Source organism: Penicillium diatomitis, assembly GCF_028827545.1.
Source record: "Penicillium diatomitis strain IBT 30728 chromosome Unknown utg000003l_segment0_segment0, whole genome shotgun sequence".
NCBI lineage: Eukaryota > Fungi > Ascomycota > Eurotiomycetes > Eurotiales > Aspergillaceae > Penicillium > Penicillium diatomitis.
The window spans coordinates 3631379-3649297 of NW_026623175.1; the positions used below are offsets into that span (position 1 = coordinate 3631379).

At 49.7% G+C, this 17919-nt stretch overlaps 6 protein-coding genes across 6 annotated transcripts; 3 read left to right on the top strand and 3 right to left on the bottom strand.

The window, feature by feature from the left end:
* Nucleotides 1-544: 544 nt before the first annotated feature.
* Nucleotides 545-2017, top strand: N7539_003299 (uncharacterized protein; the record flags this gene model as incomplete). Its single annotated transcript, XM_056932901.1, has 1 exon — nt 545-2017. The coding sequence occupies one exon, from the start codon at nt 545-547 to the stop codon at nt 2015-2017; it is 1473 nt and encodes a 490-aa protein (XP_056792860.1).
* Nucleotides 2018-3809: 1792 nt separating this feature from the next.
* N7539_003300 (uncharacterized protein) lies at nt 3810-5855 on the top strand (the record flags this gene model as incomplete). The annotated part of the gene is made up of 7 exons (XM_056932902.1): nt 3810-4031; nt 4116-4200; nt 4271-4585; nt 4655-4770; nt 4856-5153; nt 5231-5449; nt 5524-5855. 7 exons carry the CDS (start codon nt 3810-3812, stop codon nt 5853-5855), a joined length of 1587 nt encoding a protein of 528 aa, XP_056792861.1.
* A 420-nt stretch (nt 5856-6275) lies between these two features.
* Nucleotides 6276-7490, bottom strand: N7539_003301 (mRNA guanylyltransferase; the record flags this gene model as incomplete). Its single annotated transcript, XM_056932903.1, has 1 exon — nt 6276-7490. The coding sequence occupies one exon, from the start codon at nt 7488-7490 to the stop codon at nt 6276-6278; it is 1215 nt and encodes a 404-aa protein (XP_056792862.1).
* Nucleotides 7491-10304: 2814 nt separating this feature from the next.
* N7539_003302 (deubiquitination module subunit SGF73) lies at nt 10305-11797 on the bottom strand (the record flags this gene model as incomplete). The annotated part of the gene is made up of 4 exons (XM_056932904.1): nt 10305-10714; nt 10795-11424; nt 11501-11614; nt 11770-11797. The coding sequence occupies 4 exons, from the start codon at nt 11795-11797 to the stop codon at nt 10305-10307; spliced, it is 1182 nt and encodes a 393-aa protein (XP_056792863.1).
* A 638-nt stretch (nt 11798-12435) lies between these two features.
* N7539_003303 (putative beta-ketoacyl synthase (Cem1)) lies at nt 12436-14664 on the bottom strand (the record flags this gene model as incomplete). The annotated part of the gene is made up of 8 exons (XM_056932905.1): nt 12436-12600; nt 12666-13034; nt 13125-13391; nt 13479-13565; nt 13628-13699; nt 13753-13860; nt 14011-14177; nt 14613-14664. 8 exons carry the CDS (start codon nt 14662-14664, stop codon nt 12436-12438), a joined length of 1287 nt encoding a protein of 428 aa, XP_056792864.1.
* A 744-nt stretch (nt 14665-15408) lies between these two features.
* N7539_003304 (agmatinase) lies at nt 15409-16766 on the top strand (the record flags this gene model as incomplete). The annotated part of the gene is made up of 2 exons (XM_056932906.1): nt 15409-15540; nt 15624-16766. The coding sequence occupies 2 exons, from the start codon at nt 15409-15411 to the stop codon at nt 16764-16766; spliced, it is 1275 nt and encodes a 424-aa protein (XP_056792865.1).
* Nucleotides 16767-17919: the final 1153 nt, after the last annotated feature.

Below are 17919 nucleotides of genomic sequence, written 5' to 3' on the forward strand. Positions count from 1 at the left end.
GTGTTCTCCGAATCATGTCGTGAGTTCAGTGAGGAACAACACTTGACGCTACTGGTGTAGTACAGTAGTACGCTACTCAAGCTTCACCAGTCAATCTCTGTGATGGCTGGATGACAACTCATGAGTATATCTCGAGGTCTCACTTTGCAGCCACTCAGCCTCCAGTCTTGAGCTTATGTAAACAAGTTACGCCGGCGGGCCCCGTATCACAACGCCCGTGTTATCTGCGACTTGGAAACCCCAGACTAACAGCGGTGCTTGCGAAGGCCATGTGAAATACCAAGAAACCACATCACTCGGGCACGAGATGGTCGATGATTGATCCTCGCCATACCTGATCCTACCAGGTATCTGACAAGGAAAAATTAACATTGTTTGATCAGAAAAAATTATCAGCGAGCCACACAGGTGAGCACTGTGTCTCACCAGTGGTCAATTGTCAAAAGCACCAGGCCCAGTCGGTGCCTCAAGCCGTGGGACCCTCCCCCTTGGATGTCAAGATACGAATCAATCTGGCATAAAAGTTCCGACAGAGGACTGCACCATGCCGCCCATACGAACGTGCGACCAGTGCTATTCCAAGAAAAAGAAATGTCAACGACAAATCGACCTTGCCAAGTGCGTCCGATGTACTCACTTGGCCTTGAGCTGCTCGACCGTTCGGCACTCACGCCCTCCGGGACGGCCAGCCCGAGCAAAGGCCCTGGGACCGGCGGCCGAGGTTCAAGTATGGACATCACAAGATCTGTCGCCGACGTTAGAGTCCTCGTCTTCTCAAACTCCACGGGAACAGACCATCTCCCCAACACTGCAGAGGGTTTCGCCCGAGTCGGCTCGAAGACGAAATGACACCGTCGAGCCGGGTGCATCTGAGTCCCAGCTGGTGAAATTGCCAGATATTCTGCAAGAATTGGGCTCGGCGTATTTTCGAGACAATGTAGCGCCAGAACCCACGGACGAGGAATTTTACCAATTAAATGACATCTTCATGATCGGCCCCAGTTTCACCAGAAGTTTTCGCAAGGCACTCAACTATTCATATCTGACGGCAACTCACATTCTCAAAGACATGTTCTCAGTGATGATTCGATACATGACCACTACCAACAAGCCCAAGATTCCCGTGCCGGCTCACGGTGAAATTGCCCAGGTAGCAGATTTATTGCGCAAATCCCAGGTCACGGAGGTTTCCAGCAGCAACGACGCCCTGGCATTCCTCGTTCTCGGCCAAAGTCTAGCAGCTCTAGATACATTTCTTGTTTCCGCTGGGTCGATGCTCATTCTGCGTCACACGCTCTACCTGGCAAAACCTTGGTATCCAGAGCTGGCTCAAAACGAGTTTCTAGACTCGGTCACCGTGACTCCAATATGCTGGGAAATTCTGGAATGCTTACTCAAGCGAGAAGTTCCAATCATCCGGCCTTTGATCCATCGACCTCAAGTAGTCGATCGACTATTTGGTGCATGCGTCTCCTTGATGCCGATGCTGTACGACTTGTGCGAAGTGAGCCACAATTTGAGATTACGTCCCCAAAATGAGAGTCCTGAGCTTCAAACCGTTGAAAGGCACGTGCTATCTTGGAAACCTGACGAGGCATCCATAAGCGAATCAGGATTCACAGACTCCGAAATGATGCTTCTTCGAGCTCAGGCGAGTATATATCGCTCTGCTGCACTTCTCCTCATCCATCGAATCAAGTATCCACTTGGCAGTCAGGATGGGATTGCTGTCTCTTATGCCAACGACATCATGGAGGAAAAGGATAAGATACTTCTTCACGGCGGACCTGACATCAAGCTACAATTTGGCTGTTTTGCGTTTTTCTTGGCCCTGCTGGAAATTCCGCTGCGACCTGAAGCCCTCTGGAAAAGCCTGACGAAACTTTCCTACTGCCCCGCTTGCGCAGAGCAGTTCTTTGCATTCCACAAATATTATTGGCAGCAAAGATGGGAGGGATATAAGGGGTCCATCTTCGATCTGATTGAGAGCGGGCCACCTTTCATGGCTGTTCCATGATTATCGGTCTTCTTGCAAAGGTCATCCCTGGATCATGTTTCCATGGACGGTCGTGAGAGGGTTCCGTGGAGTGGGACATGCGTATGTGCTCAAGGATCTAGAATCACATTCTTGATTTCTTGATCGCCGGTCGGATGACCAGGTGGATTCGTTGAGGAGAAGTTGAATAGTTGACAAAATTGATTGCCTTGGCGATAAACTTTGCTACTGTGACTCGAAGCTGCCTCGCGAAAGCTACAGACACAGTTACCCACTCAAGATTCACTCACACGAACATGTTGGGTCATCCAGTGGGCATCGCAGTCAAGAATTCGTTCTGACAGGTCGAGCTTAATAGATGCTCCGAAACGAGCTAACCTGTTGCTCGTGCTTAGGGGAGGTCTAACACGCGCACCCTCAATCCTGGAATGCGATGCAGGATGCACTTGCCAATAGACACGGGGACATTTGAAAGTTTCCTTCTTGACTGCGGAACCTCATCGTCTTTCTGTATCAGGCTTGTGGCTTGCTGCATCTTGATACTTCATCCTTCTTTACGCCATAAGAGCTCTGATATTGATGACATCGATATCGCTCAGTTGCTACGATAGATCCGCGGCTCGAAAGTGAAAAGGCAAATTTTCCACACCATAAGCCTCTCGGGCATTTATACCACTGATTACCTCGTGACGCTGGCGTTCAAGTCGCTCGGAAAGATGTATGTGTGAAATGTCTGTGAAATTGAAGGACCTTCAAAATTGACGCTCGGATGAGATCTCTGCTTCATTCAGGAAGTCGGCTCTTAGTTGTAGATCAGGTCATGGTGCTGAAATTATGTCCCTGATGTTGTAGATGGATGGCATGCACGAGGAATTTCCGCCCGGACGTCATAGTACTCTTGACCTCCTAGGTTTGCCAGACACAATGTACCTTCAATCTCCTTTCCCGTGTTCTCAGGAATTTCAACCCAAGCTGTTCTGGAAGTACTTCAGTCCCATGTCTACGAGATTATCCCCATCAGACTCTCACAAGCCTGAATAGGGCACGTATCAAAGAGAGAATACCTGATACCTAGGTACTAACCTTATCATCACCTGATACTGGGCCAGCCAGTGGCTTGAGGAGAGCCTTTCATCCTTGGCAATCTCATCATCTACATCCTCCCTCAGCTCCTCTACCATGTATTCTAGGCTGTTCTTCCCACCTATGACTCACAAAAACTTCTCTGGATGGCTATCACACGTTCGAATTGGGGACATCAACTGCTGATTGTATTTGCAGGACAGCTTAGCATCTACGACAATTGACCCAACGCTGTCCACCTGCAAGTTGACAGAGTTTATTGCCGTGACCTTGCTTCTCGCAAGGATGTTCCACGATATCATCTAGTTCTGATCGAAATGCTTATCGTCTTGACGATAATTCCGATCCCTGTATGCGAGATGAATCTTTTCCAGGGCTGATCGAACGAGGCCGGTAAGAGTCAGCGACATTTTTTGCTCATAATACTTCTTAGATCTTATTTTCTCGGGAGATATTCCCGTGTAGTTCTTCAGTATACAATGTCTGAGGTGTCTTTAAGCGGTCAGCTTCATGCTGACAATTTCAGATTTCAGCTGATCAGGGATGATCGTTGGTTATCCCGGCTTTCCGAGATCTCGATGAGAGTGTGGTACGACAGGCACAAATCTCATTCCACGTTCAGACGCGGATAGCCTCTATAAAGTACTGCCGAATTTGAGAATTGCTATATGTTCGCGTTTATTTGAACAAATTTTGTCCATCCGTCCACACCTGCCACTTGTAAAACAAGATGCGGACAAGTTTACTCTTCCTGCTAATTTACTCAGTAGCTGTTGTCGTTGAAGCCGACAAGTCTTATCCACCTTATTTTGAGGATCTCGAATGGCAAGCTCCCAGAAGTCTGTCAAATTGGGCCAACCTGACAGTCGAGACAAGAACTGGGACATTCGTTGGCATGCTCAATGACACATTTCCCGACGTGCGCCAATTTTTGCGCATTCCGTTTGCAAAGGTATGTCCTTTCGACGATGCAAGAAGCGTGACTAGTTTCGTTCAATGCTACAGCGCGAACTGACCGGATTTTGAATCCTCAAAGCCACCAGTTGGAGATCTCCGCTGGATGCCTCCTCAAAAACTTGATTCTACAAGCCGAAGATATGACTCGACTATCTTCGGTCCCGGTATGTGAAACCCGAATGGTGTGTAGAAACTTTGATGTCAAATCTGACGCCAAATTCCTGTCGAATCCAGCATGCCCGCAGTATGTCGAACGACGAGACTCTTTCTGGAAGGACCATGCACCTTTGAGTTTTGTCTTCAACCTCGGTGAGAACCTCACGCAAGGCTCAGTGGCATGGTCTTCAGCGGAGGATTGCCTGTCAATGGCAATATGGACACCTGCTTCGACCGACAAATCCTCGAAACTTCCAGTCACGCTTTTCCTCACGGGTGGAGCCGGTATAGAAGGTGGTGTTCCCATTCCGGCTCATATACCAGCGCAGTGGGTGTCGCGATCCCAGGAACACATTGCAATTACCATGAACTACCGAGTGAATATCTTCGGAAGTAGGTAGATCTTGAATAAGCATTCCTGACAAACTGAGTCCAGCACTGACTTGAATGTGCCCGGTGCAGATCCCAGATCAAGAGCCCTCAACGAAACCTCTCTCAGCCTGCTGGATGTCAGGGCAGCGGTTGAATGGGTCCACGAAAACATTGAGGCCTTTGGCGGAGATCCGCAGAACATTTTTGTCAGTGAGCACGGAATTCCCTCCAGTCTAATCGTCGAGGGGTTCATGCTTCACATTTTTCATCTGCTGATACTCTACCTTGCAGCTTTGGGGGCAATCGCAAGGTGGCGCGCTGACCCATCTATACACACTCGCTTTTCCAGATGATCCCTTAGTTGCCAGTTACGGAATCATCTCTCAACAACCTGGCACCACTTTGAACACGACAAAAGTGACAGACCCATACTTGGACTTTGATATTGTAGCCAAGTCTTTGGGCTGCAATTACGGGGATGATGCCGTTGCGGAGCTAAATTGCATGCGCACACGTTCATGGGTTCAAATTGAGGAATTCGTCAACCGCTACAAAGGCGAACCCAAAATATCATTTATGCAATACGTTCGTACGTGACACGTCCACCCCCAATTATCTGATTTGAGTTTAGACACTTTAGCTGAGACTGAATTTCATCTCCTGCAGCCGACGAAAGATACATTTTCTCTAACGAGAGTCTTCGCTACCATGCAGGCAAGGTGGCCAAGGGTTCAGCCATACGCTCCTTTGCAGCACGCGAGATGTCAGTAGACAATAACATTACAGATTCACAGGCAGAGGCTCGACAATGGGACTGCCTCGCAGCTCTGGATACCAAAGAGAGATTCTCACTGGGTCTTGATACTTTCCGCTACTTCTGGGGAGGTAAGCTCTAGGCGATTTCTTCCGAACACAAGAGATTCCATTCATCGAGAGGAAGTAGTCTGACTCTTGAATAGGCAATTTCACAAACATCAGCCCAGTGCCGTGGCTAGGAGCATATCACTTTTCAGATCTGCTGATGATATTCGGGACATACGTGAAAGACGTCGGAGAGATTTCGCAACTGGAGATTGAGACATCAGAGACCATGCAAGATTATATGCTCGCATTCATCAAGAATCCCCCCACCGTTCCAGAAACAGTTGGTTGGCCACTTTTCGATCCAAACAGCCCAGACGGCGGTCTTATTGTTGAGTTTGGGAAAGACGTTCCTGCGAAGAATATCACTGGGAGATACTTAGATGGAGCTTGTTACGATACTACTGTGCCTTTCCGTGTGAATGGCTGAACGATGTCAGAATTGACGGCCAACGAGAAATGAACCTCTCCGTCAGTCGATGTATTACGGCGCTGACTTGATAATGAAAATCAGACCACGCGATTGTCAGCGTGTGATGATTGGCGTGAGTACTATAAATGTCGCATTGAAGAGGCAGTCGCATCAATGTTCATGAGCAGTCCGCGAGATTTTGAATAACTGAAAGTTTGTGGCCAATTGATAACTACCATGATATGACCGTGAATTGAATTTTGAGGGGGAAAAAATGCCAGATGACTCTCCAGTCTCCACCATCCCATGCCTATGCGGCCTTGCAAATATTGCTTTGAAAGAAAAAAAAGAAACCTCATGATAGAGAGCACGATTAAACTCCCAAACGCCTCGTGACATGCAAGCAAAGAGGAAAATGAAAATGCACCATTTGACCGATCATTCCTCATACTTCCGCTTCACACCGTTTGTTCCGACAGGAGGTCCTGCACTTCGAGGCTTTCCCTCGGCCTGTCGTTTCTTCCAGGCTGACTTGATAGCGGGTGCAATTCGAATGAGATCCTCCTCGGTGACCCGATCCTCGATACTTTCGAGGACCTTTTCCACGGTGGAAATGTGATTCGCATCTGCCTTGTCATCTCTCAGCCGGTAGAATCGCCAGCGCTGCTCTGGATCCTTATAGCATTCAACAATGGAGTCGTCGAGCGGGACCTGCATTGCTTTTAAATTCTCCCATTCCTCTGGAGTGACATACATCTCGCCGAAATGCCGATACTCGTTGCTGTTGAGCATCGTAAACAGATGGCAAATTGGGATCGCATCGTAGTCAGGGTATGGTGCGGTGATACCGTCGGCTTCATCATCGGTGTCCGGCTCCAAGACTGGGAATTCCAGGCGCATTCGGAAATCAATGGTGTTTTCCGCAGGAGGCTTCCATTTCAAAATATGCTCGTCCGTGCCGATTCGGTAGGGCGTGCTGCGGCATGTGAAAATGAGACCATCGTTTCCATGAATACGCTTCACTTTCGGGATGATATCGCGGAACATCATTTCGATTCCGTAACTGAATTGTGTTGATTTGTCCTCCACGGCAAATGCACGATGTTCCTTCTCTTGTGGAAATTTCCGATACATGGCATTGTATGGTTTCAAGACCTTCTCCTTGAAATATGCGAGGCGCTTGTCGAGTGTGCGATGCATCAAGCTTTGTCCATCGAGGACTAGACAATCGAAAACGAGATACTTCAGTTGTGTGGTGCCGTCCTCGTACGTGTCATTCACCAACTCGCCATCGATCAGTGTGTCTACATGGAACGACTGAAATGTCTCGTCATCTGGGAGAGGAAAATGTAGGCCTGGCACATAGCGGTAGTCGTTCTTGCGATCAATGAGGTAATGGATCTCCGGCACCTCGGGACTCTCTCCACGCGCAAAGTACATTAAGCAACGGATGCCGTCTGTCTTTTCGCAAACGAAGTAATCTTCTTTTTGTAGCTCGACGAGGTGCTTGGCCGAGAAACTGACTGGTTGCGCACCAGGGAAGTTGAGGTTGTTGCGGCCGAGAAGATTGGCAACTTCGCGACGGAATGATTCGGCGAGGTCGGCCTCAGCCTTGACGCCGATAGCATCAAGATCTGGAACAGCGTGGCTCATTGTTATCAGGGTAGGAGGTTATGAAAATATAGATATCGAGCGCGATTGAAGACAGTTAATGACTTGAATTTGGGAGTGGTCGTTAATCGCGAAACTTGTTGATGGGGTAGCCGAATAGGAGTTGTTCGTGCTTGATTGAGGTATTGGGAATTGCGACGCGCAGTCGTTCTAATTTGCGAGCGCACGCCGCTCCACGGAGCTTTTCATGAAGCAGTGGGCTAGGACGTGAAAATGTGTCTTTGAAAGGTGAGGGAGCTTGGAGCATCCAGAAGCTCCCACGGTCATGGTATCGGGTGCTTTGATAGGGTCACATGACGATAAGGTTTGTCTCTCCATGTGGAATGAAGCACGACAGCGGGAGGCGTTCTGGTAAGGGAATATGTTGAGAAATCCGTACATATCAATCTGATCATATGAGTTACGTTCAGCTGATATTTTGCCATCAGCTTTCGTGGATGCGCCTCGCTATGATACAGGAATACAGCATGTTGAAGTGTTGGTTTCCCGAAGAGTCATGCTGTGTGGATCATAGAACCGTACACTCGTAGCGATGATATGAACTAGCTCGCTTAGCTCAGTTGGTAGAGCGCGTGACTAGTAATCACGAGGTCGCTAGTTCAAATCTGGCAGTGAGCAGAGCTTGTTTCTTTTTGGCCTTTATTCATTTGCTCGAGTATACATGAAGCCGACGAAGGTGAATGAATAGATTAGGGGGGGTGTTGCTATATTTTTCTCGAAATATTTTATGTACACCATGCAACAATGTGGATTACGTGGATTTTCCGTTCTGTAGTGCGTATGTGGGCTTCACAAATGCTTAATACTACAAAATTTTCTTACCTTACATATCTTCCAGCTCGCTTAGCTCAGTTGGTAGAGCGCGTGACTAGTAATCACGAGGTCGCTAGTTCAAATCTGGCAGTGAGCAGAGCTGTATGTTTTTGATTTTGTTACTATTTCTATCTACATCTGTCTACAAACCCGACAGGACGAGATTAAGCGAAGACATTCTCGTCATATGTTTTCACGAGTAACTTTCAATTACCCATCTGATGCAGATCCGCCTCGGACAACCGGCACAGTCTACACGGCACGCGATATCAATTCATTCTAAGCATACAGTGTATGGTCTGTAATGGTCCTTTATGCCACCTATCAGGTCGTGTACTTTCTGTTGTGCCTACCGAATTGCGGCTTCCCTCGAAGTAGTCTGCTATGCTCACGCGAAACAAGGATGGAGGCGAGTGAAGGTCCCTCTGTACGCACATGTAGCTGGGTCCAGTCTGCAATACCGCAGTATGTCGCCTTTCGGTGTGTCAATTGCATGGAATTCAGAGGAATTCCGAGTCAAGGTTTCCGCTGCATGTTAAACATCTCATCAATGTCATTGACATTGCGAATTGAACTACTGCAACTTTTGTCCTTGGATGAAGCTCGGCGACATTACTGTGATATCAGATTGTAGTAATGCCTGTGTCCGTTAACCTCCCTTTTCGTCTCCGACTCAATCTGGTGGGATCGACTACTTTTGTTCTATGCGGAGACTAGGAATGCTTTATACTGAAATATAAAGTTCAGTACCTTACTCGCCCACGGACACGATTGATCACTAGAATTGCAATGGATGTACTCCGCCCACTTAGCCATTTCTATAAATATACATGTCAATCAAGCAGAACAATGCATTTGATACAGATTATAAATGGAAGAATGAAAGAAAAAAAACAATCCTACTCGCATCGTGATTCGATAGGGTCCTCGTGTAGGTACGAGCCTCCTCCGGGCAGCTCGTGGCCCAATATCCCCTGCCGCAACAAACAACTTAGCGGCGGTACCCACCACCACCTTCAGGAAGTAGGTAGAATTTGAGGATTAACCCCACAAGTGAACGAATGCGAAAAGCCAAAAAGAAACAAGCTCTGCTCACTGCCAGATTTGAACTAGCGACCTCGTGATTACTAGTCACGCGCTCTACCAACTGAGCTAAGCGAGCTGGAAGATAAAGGTCCCTGATGGATTTGACGTTATCAAGTAAAATACTCAATGCCTGTATAATGAAGGCAACATCGTCACAGTTTGATCCCATGATAATGGTAGGCCCGGTATGGAAACTGGAAGCGAGTCGTGCCTGATCAAAGCGGATCCTTGAACCCGCTATTTCATGCAAGAACACATGGCTCGAGTGAGAGTTGAAGATACCCAGAAGTGTTACCGACTCAGCGAAGAATCATACACCTTGGAATGAACCTACTAATTATGGAAATTCAGCGAGGGAACGATCTAGGCGATAGAAAACAATGTCGTATTGTAGGTGTTCCACGTCAAGGGAAATGCGTCACAAGCGAATGTGAAGCGGTAGTTATGGCTAGGTAGAATAACATTTGTAGTAGGACTGTGGGGTATCTCGTCATGAAAACAAAAAACAATAGAAACAATCACGAGTCGCCGATGCCTGCGACACAGTGGACAAACTTTGGAAAATGGAGTTGACTTGACCTCACCATGCCAGCAAAAAACCGCATAAAGTCAAGAAACAAAGGAAGACCTAGTCCTCAGCCGAGGAAGTGTACCCGCAACGCCAGTGATGCAAAACCTTGTTCCCCAAGTGCGACAGCACAAGTATAGGCGACAAGAGAAAAATATGAATGAATGATGAATGGATGGCAGACAACGCAGAACGCCGATGAATGATCGTGAAAATCGTCGAGACGTGCAGGCTTTGTACCCTATAGCCGAATCGCGAGAGATCACCTGTACAGAGTAAGTGTAACACAAGCACATACACGGTCTCTCTATTACCCCCCCTCCTCTCTCTCATGAGGCCGCTGCCACGGGAGTCTTGCGAGAACTCGGTACAGGCGTGGTCCTAGACCCGTCTGCGTTAGCAACAGCCTCGCCCGATTCACTAACTGGCAAAACGGGCGATGTGGTCTTGTCCACATCCAAGTTCATGGGTTGGAAGAGGTTTCCGCCAAAAAGTGGTTGGCTTTCGCCAGTCGAAAAGAGTCCATTGCCGCTTCGACCGCCCATCGCATGAAGCATCTGCTCCTTGATACGGACGATTCGATATTTTGATTTTGTGCGGATAAGCGTATGTTCGACGAGTGGCTTGGGTGCAGAACGGGCAATAGACGCCATGACCAGATCGCGTTCTTCGTCCGAGTCCACCGGTCCATTGGTTTCGACATCGTCTGGTAGAGGGGCGTTTGCATCGATCGCGGCTCCTGAAAAAGAAAGAAAGAAATAAGCATGCGTCAGACTGCGCGTAGAGCTCGGGTTGAACTCCTGCAAAACAATGACTTACTTTGCTGCTTGGCCTGGTTCTTTTTCTGATACTGCTGCAACAACATATCATATGGCAGCGATCGCCCAGGCACAGCTCGCTTAGCACCCATAGAATGACTCTTACAAGTCAAGGAGCGTGCACATTGAGCCCCATTCGGAAGTGTCACACCACACTGCTTCTCGACATCCACGGGACCCTTAGGCTTGGCGGTCTTCGCCTTGGGCTCGTCCTTTTTCTTCTTCTTCTTGGGTTCCTTGTCATCCTCATCGGCTTTGCGCTTCTTGCCCTTCTTCGTGTCATCCATCATGCCCTTTGCGGCGCTCTTCTTCGCACCTTTCTGGCCCGTGAGCGAATCATCGCCATCAAGTCTGTCTCGAAGATCGTCGTCCTCCCCGTTTTTGGCGCGGTTGGCGGCGTCGCGGGCCTCTTTCTTTCGGCGGGCCTTTTCTTGCTTGGCTTTCAGACAGCCTCGGATATGCTCTGTCGCGGTAGATTTCAAGATCGGACGCTTGCAGTGCTTGCAGATGACCGTTTCGAGAAGATCCTCCTCTCGAGGTTTACCCGTTGGAAACGAGGCGGCGACCTTGCCGTCCAATTTGGGGAGTGGTGAGGAGGTAGGTGAAGAGTCGGCCGGACCGTCTTTAGTATCTAAAGCCCGGACATCCCACTTGTAAGGATCGGATCACGCGTAGGTATCAGGGTGGAGGAAATGTGCATGTCGTACCATCAGCTTTCTTCTTGGTCGAGGCTTTGGCCGTTTTCCTGACTTTCATCTTGCCGGGTTTGGTATCTTTATCGCTGAATTTATAGCCAGACGCATCAACCAGGCTGCCGTATGCTAGATGAAACGAAAAAAAGAACGATCATTAGCATCTTCCTTGTAGAGATAATAGTGATATTAGATTGCCGTTCGGCGACGGTGACCACACGCGCGCGTGGGACCGTCGGTCGCGGATTCCTGGCCCAGTACGAGAATAAGAGCCATGAGCTTACCTCGGCCAGCACTACCGTTGGTCGCCATGGCGGGCGCACAATGTGTTGCTATCCCCTTGAGATAAGTATGCAGTCCCTGCAACGAGTGTAACGAGCAATTTGATCCAAAAGAGAAATATGATGAATGGGGTATTGTAGTCCCGTTGAGTCTCGATATTGGAAGGGACGGGGCTCCGCATCGGGGCGCGAGTCACGTGCGTATATGAATGGGATGGAAAGTACGGACATTCGACCAAGGCACGATAGCCCGTCTCATTCAGAGGCCATGACAGTGATTCTTTGCTGATAATTGTACGTAATTTGCAATGACTCATTTGAATCATCCAAGAGTGAGAATGAAGTCTGAATACGAGCTATATGCAAAGTAAGGAATGTCTGCAACTCAGAGAAAGCACTAGCAGGGTGCCAGGCGGGCAGGCCTTTGTTCTGAATGAGCTTAACCCTTCTGCCGTAGTCACTGGGTGTCCGATGAGACACTACCAAACTACCTTAAGTGTATACTAAACGCACCCGGTAAGGACATCCAGAAGCGATAGGAAGCGTATGCCTTGGCGGCTCATGTGAGTGTGATTCCCTGGGTGTCCACTCTGCAGCATGTTTGAAGTGACGAAAGGGCCGAATGGTAGGGTACATGAGAATTAAACTCAGTTTTATATGCGGGAGAGATCAGTCCTTGAATCTAGCAAAGCAAAGACTACTATTCGTCCCTCCAAATCCAAAGCTGTTGGTCAAGGCAATATCGATATTCCTTGGCTGCGCTTCATTCGGTGCATAATTGCAATCAAAGCCGTCTGCCAGACGGGTCAAGTTGATTGTAGGCGGCATCATATCCTAGCTTCTGAATCAGCATGAAGATTGACGGTATAGAGGGATGAGTGATGAGGACATAAACTTACATCACGAATAGCCATGACGGTGAACAAAGCCTCGACTGCACCAGCACCACCGAGCAAATGTCCAACAGCTCCCTTGGTACTACTGACGTTCACGTCGATGGCGCGGTTCTTGCCCTCCGATCCAAGAAGAAGTGTTTTGATTGCTGCATTTTCTGCCGCATCGCCAACAATAGTGGATGTCGCATGAGCGTTGATATAGTCGACCGCCGCCGGTTGGACTTGGGCTTGCTTCAGGGCCTTTTTCATGGCCATGTAAGCACCCTCCCCGTTCTCTTTTGGCGCGGTGATGTGGTGCGAATCCGCGGAGCATCCGTATCCTTTCAATTCCGCGTAGATGGGAACTCCTCGACCACGGGCGTGATCGAGTTCCTGCAACGGCGTCAGTCTTTGTGTAAGCACGAGGCCAATGACCAAAGAATTGTTCATTGATTCTGCGGGTGTCAGATTTTGTAAACGCACCTCGAGGACTAACATGGCTGCTCCTTCGCCAACCACAAACCCTTTTCGATCTGCGTCAAACGGTCTTGAAGCATGTTCAGGGTCGTCATTAAAATCTGTAGCTAAGCTGCGAGCGCGAGCAAATCCGCCAATTGCGAGAGGATGAATACATGACTCGCCGCCGCCTGCGACCATGACATCGGCATCACCACAGGCAATAAATCGGGCCGCATCGCCGATAGAATGCGCACCTGTTGTACACGCCGTTGTTGCGGCATGGTTCGGACCCTGACGGTAAAAAGAGGAGAATGGTCGTAAGCGTCTACCATTGCGTGGAAGCGTAAAAGGTAAGGTTCATTGGTAAGTTTGACGTACCATGAATCCATATCGCATGGAGATATGCCCAGCACCAAGATTGATCAACAGTTTAGGGACGAACAACGGGCTGACTTTTTTATACCCCTGTCCCACTCGAGTCAGCGTTCCACTTTCTTCCAAAAATAGTAGATCAAATATAGACTCACCCCCTGCTCGTACGCAACGACAGTATCATAAATCTCATCGAAATTGCCAATGCCCGAACCAAGACAAACTCCCTATTCAGGGGTATCAGCCACCCTCACTTGACTCTGAGGAGGGCTTTCCATACCGTAGCGTGCTGTTCCTCTGGCGTCGTGGGCTTCCACCGAGCATCGCTCAGGGCTTCTTCCGCGGCAGCCATTGCGAACTGTGCGAATTTGGCCATAACGCGCTCATCCTGGTATTGTGAGCAGTGTCAGACGAACATGAGATCGACGTTGAAGCAAGACAGATTTCATGAAAAAACAAGTTTGAGTCCGGCGAGGATGATCCAATACTTGCAATGGTCTCTCCCCTGGATTGAATCATAAAACAGCCGTTGACTTACACCTCGATTCATCCATTCTGATACCGTCCAGCCTCCATCTTCCTTTTTTCCCTTCGGCACGACTGCTGCAATCTGTGCTGGAATCTCCCTGAAGCGCTCATCCCGAGAAACCACGTTGACAATGCCACAGTGACCCTCTAATAAACGCTTCCACGTCCGTCGGACTCCTAAACGACAACGGCGAGATATTCAGTCAGTCTGGCTGTCGAACGGGTGGAAATGGCACCTCACAATGACTGTGCCTGAAAGGCAACAGTCAGAACCACCACCCCTATCAGTCATATGCTCTTCCCATCAGAACCAAAATCAGGTCGATATACCCATGTATACTCTCTCCCCACGGGACCAAGCAGCCCCATCGTGAATAGTTCCCGGATGCCGTCATTGGCTGTCACGACTTCCCTCTTCCGGCATCTCTGCAGAGGTGGAGAGTCCCCGCCGATCCCAAAAGTGCCGCCCGTGAAGCCGACGGTCGGTGTGAGTCTGGGCTAAGCCAGGCTGGTTCACGGGGGCAGCATTGACTCCCTTTGGGCATGGTGGTGTTGGGCCGACTTATTTTGCAATGGTGAATGTGTGTGCATAGCGAACATGGACAGACTTACCAACGCCGAGAGGTGTGACCGCGCCGAGACCCGTTACGACAACGCGACGCATGGCATTGCACGACAGACAATAACAATTGCTTGCGTAAGGCTGAACCACGACTGGTCAGCGACTCAAGGTGCCTCGCCTGTCAAAGTCCGACCGACTGATAAGCTCAACGGGCACGGAGAGTAATGGATCTTGAACGTTCCGTGTTCGCGCCGCAAGAATAAGAGAAGGGGTGGAAAACCGACCCCAAAAAACTAAAAGTGGAAAAGGGTGACCAAGAAGGGAAAGTCTGCACGATGCGCAGTGGGCTGGAGAAGTATATCGTCAAGTCAAGATCAGAGTAGGTAGTCCGCCTACTCACTTCGCGTGAACCTACTGGATCCAGTTGATTCCGTATGAAAAGTGAAACAGTCTGATCAGCCAAGACCTTCTTTGTTTTCTTTTCTTTTCTTCTTTTTTTTTTTCTGATCTGTTCGTCTTTCCCTTTACATCGATGCGAGTTACAATAATGTGCAATGATGCATGATACCCAGTCGTGGTCCACCAATGGCAATGGATGTCTCCATCCACATCGACCACATCGAGTCTCCAACTTTTGGTCCCGTTGGAGAAGCTCTCGACGACCGAGGCGAAAGCTATTCGGAGCTCTTGTCCTGTAGACCCGAGTAGAAATCGGTGAAACAGTCGACTAGGGTGCTGTGGAACGTGTATAAATCTATAAAAGGTTGGATCTTCCAGAACCCCCCCCCCCCCCCAGCGCATTCGTCTTTTCTCGATCCAGCACTTGAAAAGTGAATCATATCGGCCATGCCTGCATGGAAGTCTCTTGTAAGCGTGCTGGCGCTGGCCAGCACAGCAGTTTCCTGCGCCCACCACGGAGACAACGAGGTGGTGCCTGAGCATGAGCGCGAAGAGCTGCTGAAGAAATGGGATCAAGAGGTGCGTGAACTGATAGTATGGAATAATCACACACCACCTTATTCCCATGGCTGACCAGAACAACGGGTTCGTCTGCGCTCTAGTGGTCCTTTTCCGGAATCGCCAGCTTCGCGCATCTCCGCACCGTGAAATGTCTCGTTGAACCCAGTGAAAACTACGACATCGCCGTCATTGGCGCTCCCTTCGATACTGCGGTCAGTTACCGACCTGGTGCTCGCTTCGGACCCCGCGCCATTCGCGCCGCCAGCGCTCGTCAAATGAGCGGAACCAGCTACAACACCCGTGCCGGAATCAATCCCTACAATTCATGGGCCAAGATCACCGACTGCGGCGACATTCCCATCACGCCATTTGACAATGGCCTTGCGGAGCGACAGATGTACGAGGCGTTCCTGGAACTGGGATCGCGCAAGATCGTCAATGCCGCGCCGTCCACCAAGTCGAAGAACAAGAAGGATGTCAGCATCGGCGCGCGTCACCCCAAACTCGTGACTTTGGGTGGAGATCACAGCGTCGCTCTGCCCGCCCTCCGAGCACTGTACAAGATCTACCAAAAGCCCATCACGGTGCTGCACTTCGATGCTCATCTGGACACCTGGAACCCCGTGCGGTACTCGGCCTACTGGCAGAGCGAGCAAACCCAATTCAACCACGGAAGTTTCTTCCACAAAGCCAGCCGCGAGGGTCTGATCTGCAATTCGACCTCCGCGCACGCGGGACTTCGCACTCGCTTGACGGGCGTCGATGATGGGGACTACACCACCCCCGGCCCCGAGCAAGGCTTCATCCGCATCCACGCGGACGACATTGACGAGTTGGGTCCCATGGGCGTCGTGGAGAAGATCATGAGCCGCATCGGGCTGGACCCGGAGCAGCCGGTCTACCTGTCCGTTGATATCGATGTGTTGGATCCATCCACAGCACCGGGAACAGGTACCCCCGAGCCTGGTGGCTGGACGACCCGTGAGTTCATTCGCATCCTGCGTGGCTTGGAAAAGTTGAATCTGGTCGGTGCGGATATCGTGGAGGTCTCGCCCGCGTACGACAACAAGGGCGAGACGACTGCCTTGGCTGCGGCGCAGGTCGTCTTTGAGATTATCACCAGTATGGTGAAATCTGGCGTCGATGCGCAGTTGGGTGGATGGTACGGACGTCGTGAGGATGGATCTGGAGGCGTGGGTGTTGTCGAGGAGGCTCCCGCGACTGCTGGCAAGGATGAGCTGTGAGGTCCACAAAAAGAGCGGTTATATTGGAAGGGGTGACGATGAACCCAACAGGAAGATGCATGTATATATGAGCTCACGAGATCAGGAATAGAGAATTGGAAGGATTTCAATATTGAATCCAGACTCACAGAACACCGCAGATGCATGAGGGAATGCTAGCTTGAGCAAAGACTCATTGGGATCGAAAGCCACCTCTGGCCCGCTCAACAATCAAATAAGACAATTGACGTGTTGTCCCCTCATTGAGAGGGAAGACTTTGCAGAAAAAGTATCGTTCGTTAAATTGATCGCTATCACCGAGTAATACCTGCTTGTCACGAGCCTGGCGCGCGTGACCTCGAGACTCTTTTACGGCCATTGACATTGACATTGATCCGAAATCATGGAACGACCTCGACCAAAAGAAGCTGGAATACATTCCCTGCATGATGGAATTAAACTCTCACCATCGATTATCATACAAGAGAGACCTTCTCTGACTATAGCTCCGCGGTAGATTTTCCCGCTCGGAAGGACTTTGCCGGGGCGTAGGTAGCTGTACAAGCTGACGCACAACCCAGATCTTTACAAGGCTGAGATAGCCGGACCTAGCTTCAACCAAGCTGCCGCCACTTCAGTCGAGGGGTGAATATTCCCCATAGTGGCCAAAGTCTGTCCTACGCACCACGATCGCACAGGCGACGCAAACTTGGCAAAGTCTCACACAAAGACTCGACATGAGTGACTCACAGTAGTGAAAAAGCACGCAGCAGAACAGAAAATCGGCAGAGGACTGGATCCCAAGCATATAAGTCAATCAATTCAAAAGAACAAAGATAAATAGTCGATTGATGGTCCAACCAAACAAAACGAAAACTTGTAAATTGTCATCAGCCAATCAGCTCAAAAACACGACGCCCTGACGTCCAACGCCGAGTGAGACGGGAGGGAATGAAGTGAACGAAACTTCGAGGGAGAGGAAAAGATATGAGGTGACTGGAGAGAGTAAAAGCAGAACAACGAGAGGGAATCGAGCTGTGAGCAGGACCGGGGGGGGGGGGGGGGGGGGGGGAAGATGTTTGAAAATCAAGACAGACTGCCACATCAAAGAGGGTCTGAGGAGCGCGAGGGGAGCGAAAAGGGAGGGAGAAAGCATATTGGAGAAGGGTGCGAC